Source organism: Fulmarus glacialis, unplaced genomic scaffold, assembly GCF_000690835.1.
Source record: "Fulmarus glacialis isolate BGI_N327 unplaced genomic scaffold, ASM69083v1 scaffold17055, whole genome shotgun sequence".
Lineage (NCBI taxonomy): Eukaryota > Metazoa > Chordata > Aves > Procellariiformes > Procellariidae > Fulmarus > Fulmarus glacialis.
The window spans coordinates 28,910-37,818 of NW_009211532.1; the positions used below are offsets into that span (position 1 = coordinate 28,910).

Genomic DNA, 8,909 nt, shown 5'->3' on the forward strand with positions numbered 1-8,909 from the left:
GCAGTTACTAGCAGCTTTCAAAACAACTGTCTTGGAGCATACCGGTGCCTCCATCCTATATCAACTTTCTAAACCATCCATCCCTGTTTAAGTACTGTATCAAACTTGCACTGTAGATGACAAACCAGAATAAATCCTCAAGGAAGACAGCCAGTACAAAGTTCCCAAGAGTTGCACTCTGATAAATTCACTCGACCAAGCACAGAAGCCCAAGAGCCCAGCCATCGCCCTAAGCTCATGGTCCTTAGCTGCTATATTTGGAGGCCATTACACCTTTTTTTTTCAAGGGAAAAGGACCTGGCAAGGTCTTGTATGTGATAAAGGCTTATATGTGATAAAAAGTTTAGGCCCTCCGTTCCTGCTTCAGTTATACGCTACAATGACTTGATTTCGACAGTTACCTGGTTTGTCGTAGTATAAGCAAGCAGGGAAGCAAGCCTGACAGGCTTAGTTTCATGAATAAGTAGAAAGATAACCTCAATGCAAGAGATGATATTAAAATATAAGGGAAAGGTCACCATGTGACCAAACAGGGAACCAATTAATATCCTGGGGACAGAAGAAAAGATGTAACTGACCTGTAAGTGCCATTCACTTGTGAGAGAAGATCCTTACCTTGTTCTCTCAACGTTCTTCTAAGCCCTTCTCAAATTTCTATGCCTTTTTTATTTTTTCATTTTTTCCGCTCTTAAACAGTTCTTGAGTTCACCAAGATAGATTTATATAACCCTCTAGCACTACTGTAGCCTGTAGTGCTACAGTACATCAAAGGATTACCCAAATTAGTGACTAAATATATAAAAATGCAATGATCTGGAAGCTGACTGTATTTGCATAGAATAATTGAGTAGTTTGTTTTGTGTACACATGAATAAATCAATTAAAATGATTTAACCAAGGTCAATGGAATCTGTTGATGCCTGAAGTGAATGAATGAGTTATATTTGGAGGATAGCATAGGACTTTTCAGCCATACTAGTGGATTAAAATAGTGCGCTGTAGGTGAATAGTCTGTGTCTAGACACAGGCTAACTAATTTTTGAAGAGCAAGTTGAGGAACGGGGGCAAGTGATTTTGGATTATCACAGTATATCATAACTGAAGGAGGAATTGTGTCAGAGGTAATTGAATGGCTCAGCCTAATATTTTCATAAATGCTGAAAGTGTCTGCAGAGTTGTCCCATACACAAGGGATATTGTGTCGCAGTAACAGTTCTGGTTTGGCTTGGGTAGCTTTTCAGTTGCAAGGATTTTACTGTAATTTTCTTTTACATGGCAGCAAAAGCACCCCCCCCACACCCCCAATATATCTTGTTCTGTTTCTCGTGGTCTCTTGAAAAAATTAATGGCTAGCTCCTTGCAAGTCTGTCTCAAGTTTAGCCTATATCAGATGTTAATCAACCTTTAATCTTTTCTTTCTCCTTTTTTTCTTGTGAACTACCTGCTTATTTCAGTAGGGAAGGGAGAAGGGAAAAGAGGTTGGTGGTTAACAGTTCATTATTACGAAAACAAACACGCAGATTGCACAAAAGGAAATCAATTAACAGCTAAAAATTCCACAGTCCATGGTAAGATAATTATTTTTCGTCAGCCATAACATCAAAACCATAAAAACACACAATTTACTGTCATTTGTAATTCCCCTTTGTTGATAGCAGTTCACAAAAATGTTATTTCATTTGACTTGACAGAACATAGAAATGCACAGGAATTTAGACTAAAACCTATTAAGTAATGAGTATTATCAACAGGCAAGGAATAAACATTTTATGAATGGGTAAACATGAATGTGAGTATTTGATTTGAAAAGTATTTAATTTTTTCCTTTGTTAATAAAAGGCGAAAATTTATCTTTGTCAAAATAAATAGTATAGATCATTAGGGACTTACTCTTTCATTACTTTCCTTAGGTAATTTCAATAACATGAGATACGGTTAGAGGTGCTTTTCATGGAGTGGACTGCATTTTGAGATATCCAGAGCTAGCTGCTTTTCAAGGTGAATCACCCACAGCTTGTCTCAGGTGGAAATCCATATCAAGAGACCTCCAACTCAAATGCTTATTTTTGAAAATTTTGCCCTGTGACTTATCCCAAAAAGGCTGAAACACAGCGTGATCTAATAGATTAAATTTGTGAACTCTTACCGTGCCAGTTCAGTCTAGTTCTGGGTTTGGGAACTGATTAAATTTGATGTAGTCATTTCAATCAAAGCTGATTCTAAGATGCCTAATATGGATTGACTTCATTCTGAAGTTTGCTTCTTACCTTATTGCATAAGAAAATGTATTTTACCACTATATGGATACACAATTTGTTAATAGTTAAATCTAGTAAAGGACATAACCTTATCTACAAAGGCACATTTCTAAAAAGGGAGTACAGAAAGAGAAGATTGAAACTGCCTTCTCCATAAATCAAGGACTAGTGAGGAGGCAAAACTGGAATTTCAATGAACCTCCTTTTGTTTAATGCACGGAAATCAAACTTTTTTTTATTAGCTTGTGCTAAGGATGACTTCAATGTCATCGTGTTTTATTGGTGTTAGGATGCTTAAAAGCAGGGTACTGGTTTCATTTTGCAATTAGCATTCCAGAATTCATCATGTGGAAGAGAGGAAGAATCATAGAAGCATAGAATCATTTAGGTTGGAAAGACCCTTAAGACGATCGAGTCCAACCATTAATCTAACACTGCCAAGTCCACCACTAAACCATGTCCCTAAACACCACATCTACACATCTTTTAAATACCTCCAGGGATGGTGACCCAACCACTTCCCTGGGCAGCCTGTTCCAGTGCTTGATAACCCTTCCGGTGAAGAAATTTTTCCTAATACCCAACCTAAACTTCCCCTGGCGCAACTTGAGGCCGCTTCCTCTTGTCCTGTCACTTGTTACTTGGGAGAAGAGACCAACACCCACCTCACTACAACCTCCTTTCAGGAGTTGTAGAGAGTGATAAGGTCTCCCCTGAGCGTCCCTTTCTCCAGGCTAAACAACCCCAGGTCTCTCAGCCGCTCCTCATAAGACTTGTTCTCTAGACCCTTCACCAGCTTCGTTGCCCTTCTCTGGACACACTCCAGCACCTCAATGTCTTTCTTGTCCTGAGGGGCCCAAAACTGAACACAGTGTTCAAAGTGTGGTCTCACCAGTGCCGAGTAGGGGGGTAGGGACAATAACTTCCCAACTCCTGCTGGCCACACTATTTCTGATACAGGCCAGGATGCCATTGGCCATCTTGTCCACGTGGGCACACTGCCGGCTCGTGTTCAGCCGGCTGTCAGCCAGCACCCCCAGGTCCTTTTCCTCTGGAAAAGCCACTCTTCCCCAAGCCTGTAGCACTGCATGGGGTTGTTGTGGCCGAAGTGCAGGACCCGGCACTTCGCCTTGTTGAACCTCATACAGTTGACCTCGGCCCATCCATCCAACCTGTCCAGGTCCCTCTGCAGAGCCTTCCTACCCTCGAGCAGATCGACACTCCCGCCCAACTTGGTGTCATCTGCAAACTTACTGAGGGAGCACTCAATCCCCTCATCCAGATCATTGATAAAGTTATTAAACAGAACTGGCCCCAATACCGAGCCCTGGGGAACATCAGGTTTTCCCCGTTTAGTATGAGTTTATAATGTGAAGTATCTTCTAGTGGCCAGTGATGTCCAAGAGTGTTTGGAGTATTTATGGGATGAATGATCTGAGTATTGAATCTCTGTCCTTAATAAGATACCGTATGGGTTGGGAGATGAATCTCTTACCTCCTAAACAAGTGCCCTAGCCATTGGGCTTCTGGAGATACATGCAAGAGTGTTCTACAGCTTTGACTAGAAATGTTAATTATTTTAATGAAATGCTCTTATATCACAAGGTAACAAATAGCTATGTCGTTGCCTCTTGGAGATAATATATACTAGGCAGTGGCTAGCATTTGAAATACAGTGCAACCAGCCTTTCTAAATATATTTTCCTGCTTCACAATTTCATTGTTCGCTTTCTTCTCATCTGCATGTAGAAACCTTTTAATCATTTGGGTTTGAGGGTGAGCATTAATATTGTTCTTTGGTTTTGTGGTGAAATCTGATAAGCTGTGTATTTCCCCTGGTTTTTGACAAAATTATATATTTATTGCCTTGTTTGAAATTCAGATGCACTCAGCATTTAATCTGAGCCCATTTTATTTCTGCACATACCCCGTGGTATTTCTTTATGCTTGATGAGTTTCTCTGGAGATTTTTTGAAAAGCTTTGAGATTGACTGCCAGGTACTACAAACAGGTTCATTCAACACCGCAATCAGCTATTCTATTAATGGAATCAATTTGAATAAATTTCATTAAGTAAAAGTCCTAAAAACAAGAGATGGCATATCATACAGGAAGCTTGTAAGAACTATTTTGTAGGGGTTTTAGTCCAAAAATAAGATCCTGGAAGCAGTAGGATTTTTTTAATGGTTTTCTTTTTTTCCTGTGGAAAATAAGCTTTATAATAGGCAGTGTGACGTCCCTGTTCGTGGACAGGCTTTATTACCATTTCAGATCAAGTACATTCCTTAGAGTACAAATAATTTTGAACTATTTTGTTAGCTTGAGTCACTTTGATAGAATTAAATCGTATCTGCAATTTACCAAATTTTACAAGGCCATTCCACTGCATTTTTTCAAGTGCTGCATTAAACAGTGTAGCCATTGTATTGTACCTGTGGTAACTCCTCTGGGTAGAGCACGCTGTCATGTTAGGGTCTGGGTTGCAAGGACTGCCTGGGGTCTAATATCTGGATGATTATGTGTTCAGATTAAAGTAGCCCGTGGCCAGTGGTTCCCTGAACACTGAAGAGAAGTTAGTATTTTCATAGTCATCACTGGCGGTGGTTTGTTTTGTGATCCTGGACCACAGATAAGACCATTAAATGCAGGATTTGTGTCCTACACAGAGAGAATTTGTAATAGAACTTAAAGGGAAAGTGTTCAGTCCTGCTAAAAATCACTGTCCCAGGGACTTACAGCACCTGACCTGTTGCTTTGCGTGCCAGTTTGCAACATATGTGAGATGTAAAGAACAGACTGCTTAGTCCTGCTTCGCCTCCATGTATTCACCCAGCATTTTCATTTTTAAAGGGACTGTTGATGTGAAAAACTGCTCCTGGAATTCTAATCCCACTTTCTTGTCCTTTCATACACCAGTTTCAGCAGAGAGCCATGAAGTATTTTGCAAACAAATAGTTAAGCACCTTTGATCTAAAGATAACTTGGCCCATCACATTAATGAGGTGATGTAGGTAAGTAATTTTGTGGGAACAGGACCTAATCACATTTTGCCTGGGTAACTATGTACCCACTCTGGTAGTGCCAAAGGTAAGTATACGATATAATTTGAAGCTGCAGGAAGTGCAAGCAGAACTCTATTCACTTGGTCTTTAAACAAAATGGCATGAAGCAAGTAACAAAATACCTTCTTTATGTTCTGCGCAAAAGATTTCCTAGTAAATAATAATACAGAGCTGTCAGCATGCCAGGGAAAAGCTATCAGTTCTGCAGCAAAATGTGTTGCAAAGTGATTTAGCTGCCATAGGTGGAATTCTGTTTAAGAATAGAGTTCCTTAACACCCTGCCTGAGATCTTTTGAGATTGCAGTAGAAAAGCCACAGACTCCTCTAGACTGCTTCTGAACTATTTCAGACCCAAGAGAAATTCTTATATCCCTGAACACCCAGTAAAGGCAGGAGAATTAGCTTGTCCTGAAAGGCTAGTAAAGCTCAGAGAAGAGATGGTTTACAGAGATAGAGTGATTGTTCTTTAAATGTTGTATGGGATATGGAGATTAGAAACATAGGATCTCTGAGCTTATGTTAAATCCCAGAATTTGGAGACTTGAATTTTAAAATAAATAGCAGCAGAAGAGTGAATTCAAACAAACCATTTTGCATTAGTGTTGGCAAGCTAAGCCAGGCCCACAACTACACAGATGATCAAGATGGTGTAAATCCTGCCTCTTGTTGTAACAGGAACTAGTAATTCTAATAATTAAGGAGTAGGGGAGATCCATCCTTCAGCACGGGACACACCTGTGTAGCAAATGTTACCCTAATGATACTGTCATGTTCAGATTGTGAGCAATCGCTAGAAATGGGAGAAGTGTTACCAGAAATGAGGTATCCAATTGTTGGGTCTTTGATTACTAATTCTCATACTTATGCCCGGTACCCAGTTTCAGAAACTTGTAGCCCAATTTACAAGAATTCAGAACACTTTGAGATTAAACAAAGCCAGCGGGCGCCAGATTCTGAAAATCCTGTGTGCTTTAAACAGGTAAGAGTGGAAAAAAGCAAGACAGCTCATCTCGAAGGTGTAGTGAACACTTGGTAGTGTTGTGCCTCAATTTTATCCATAAGAAGAGGTTAATGCAGAGAGCTCTTAAGATAAGCTATTTATTGTTTGTGAAACAGCTCGTTAATACCATGATTAGCATCCTAGAGGGATCCCAGGAGGAAAATAATAATTTAGTATTCAGTGCACAGTTTGGGTATTTTAGAATAAATGAGAAATACAAAATAAAGATTTTTGAGAAATCTATCCATTCAATGAGTTTTGATAAACCTAAACACAGAACAGGTAAAGGTCCTGTGGAAACAGTACATGAACCCAAAAATTGTCATTATGGGGGCACAGAACTAGATTTCACATGCAACCTAAGTTCTGGTCATTCTCTATTTCTGAGTTCTTGACTTTGCAATTTAACATCCTCTTTTGGTTTTGGGGGTTTCTTCTTGGCTTATTTTCTTTTTTACGATACCACATCTAGCAGTTGGAATGGGTTCTTGCACAGTAGTACATTATACCAATGTGTCTCCCAGAAAAAGACAAGTCCACTAGAACTTTTCTTGTCTATGAGCTGCAGACCAACGGTTTTGACATTTAGATAAATATCTCTGTGTTTCTATTGAGAGGTTCTAGATTTTAATCACTTAAGAGATTGTAATTAAACCTATATTTAAAGAAGGCAACAGCTAGAAGACTTGGCTTATTTTTGCAACAGGAATGCTGAAAAGTGTTTTAAAAATAATAGCTGTATTTTACGGCAAAGAAAGAAATGTAAGTGTTTTCAAGAGGGCTAACACTGATTTACAATGAAAGCAAAACCAAGTAGGCAATAAAGCTTTTTGGACTGGTAAGATCATGGGGAACTCACACAAAAATCGCTCTTCATACTGCTGGAGTACTGCAGTGTCCCTGTGACCTTTCCGATGTGTCTTTGTTTTCTCTCTTCTGCTGGGGAAAGCTACCTGCCCTCATGCCTTCTCCTCAGGGATTGTCTCAAATTGTACCAAGTTTGCAAACACAGCTCGTATCATCACTGTGTATTTGACAGTGAAATTATGTGTTTTGAACAGACTTTTTAGCTTGGATGCCACCTGACTAAATCACCCAAACTCCTCTTGCGAGTGAAACAGCCTCAGTAATTGAAAACCACTCATACGGGACTAGTTTTAATAAAACCACCAGAAGGTATTTGTTTTCCTAGGCTTGAACCTGTTCTGCATCAGAAGGAATTTGAATAATTCTGTCTTTCCAGAAGGCATTGAAGAGTGTCATATTTCAGAGCACCAACTATTAACATGGCTAGTGTCGATTTTGTCTAACTAAATGCCATACTGTCTCTTTTAACTCTTCCTTCTTTCTTGCCCTCATTCATTTCATATCAGCACCTTTGAAAATGTGCCTATGAGGTGGTGTGCTACACCGGATTGTTTCCACAGCAACTTTCAAAATAAGTGTTTTTATAACACATCGCCATAGCCAGTAAAACAAGATATTCTTTGTACTGTAGTTGCATGTGGGCAACAGTTAGGATTCAAGGTCTCATGTGCTCATGCCACTAATGCATTTTAGGTACCGTTGTGTGCCTTGTACCAAAACATTTAAGTTGTTGCATCTACAAAACCTGGTCTTTTTAACTCAAGCATTAGTGGCATTGGATTTTAGCTCTAGGGGTCAGTCACCAGCCCAGTGTCTTCAGTGGGACATGGTTCCCTCACTGGCATCATGGAGACATGCAACGAAACAGCTCCAGAGGGCTGGAAGGTTCACTTTCTCACCTGTCTCTCTCTGTCCCTCTTTGTCTCTCTGTTAGGAGCTGTACTCTAAAGCTTCCCATGCTTTAGCAGAGTTGGTGACAGAGCTGTTTCTTCAGACCCTGCCTGTTGTGACAGGCCTCTCTGTAAGACAATGTGAGCTTCTGAAAGAGGAATGGCAGGAGAATTTGGTCCCTCAGCTGGAGAAATGGGAGACCCACCGCCAGAGACGTTGGAAGCTTTTCCAGGAACAGCTATTGCAAGAAAAAAAAGTAAGAAAGACCCTTATTACGTTCTGGGACCCCTGGATCTAAAAACAGGGATATGAAAAAAAAAATATCAAGATACTTACCTGTGGGGAGTATTTTTCTATAAATATACAGCCCAGGTCCAGACACAGGATGAGACTCAGGATGGGCAGTTTGACCTGCAGTATGGAGTGAACATATATGCTGTGCATGGAGACTTGCATAGTGGAGTCGGAGAGTAATTACTGAACATCTGTCGACAATGTTTGACAGCTTTGTCAGCACATAAACATTTTTTGGGAAGGCTGCTGTCTGATGTCCTCAACTCTTGAGCATCTACAGAAACAGTTCAAAAAAAACCCTTTATCTAGTCTGTTTGGAGAGGGTGCATATGAGTACAGTTTACAGGAAAGGAGGCCTTACAATGATAAATATTTCTTAATCATTTTTAGGTATTAATACTATAATGATTAGAAACATATGATACACACTTTATATAAAACTTATTCCTTACTCTGAGGAAGTGGAGAAACACACATCCAGCTTTCTTGCTCTGTTTGTGCCCAGAGTAGGGGGCATTGAGACCAGAGGAGAAAAGC

General features: G+C 39.9%; 1 protein-coding gene across 1 annotated transcript in view; it reads left to right on the forward strand.

Annotated features, from left to right (window-relative positions):
- LOC104076654 (ellis-van Creveld syndrome protein-like) overlaps positions 1 to 8,334 on the forward strand; it is a gene marked incomplete at both ends in the record, with an annotated part of 33,703 nt that extends 25,369 nt beyond the window's left edge. Inside the window, one exon of the mRNA XM_009577583.1 lies at positions 8,122 to 8,334. Within this exon, the coding sequence (XP_009575878.1) occupies positions 8,122 to 8,334 (213 nt within the window). The remainder of the gene's footprint in view (positions 1 to 8,121) is intronic.
- Between the last annotated feature and the right edge of the window lie 575 nt (positions 8,335 to 8,909).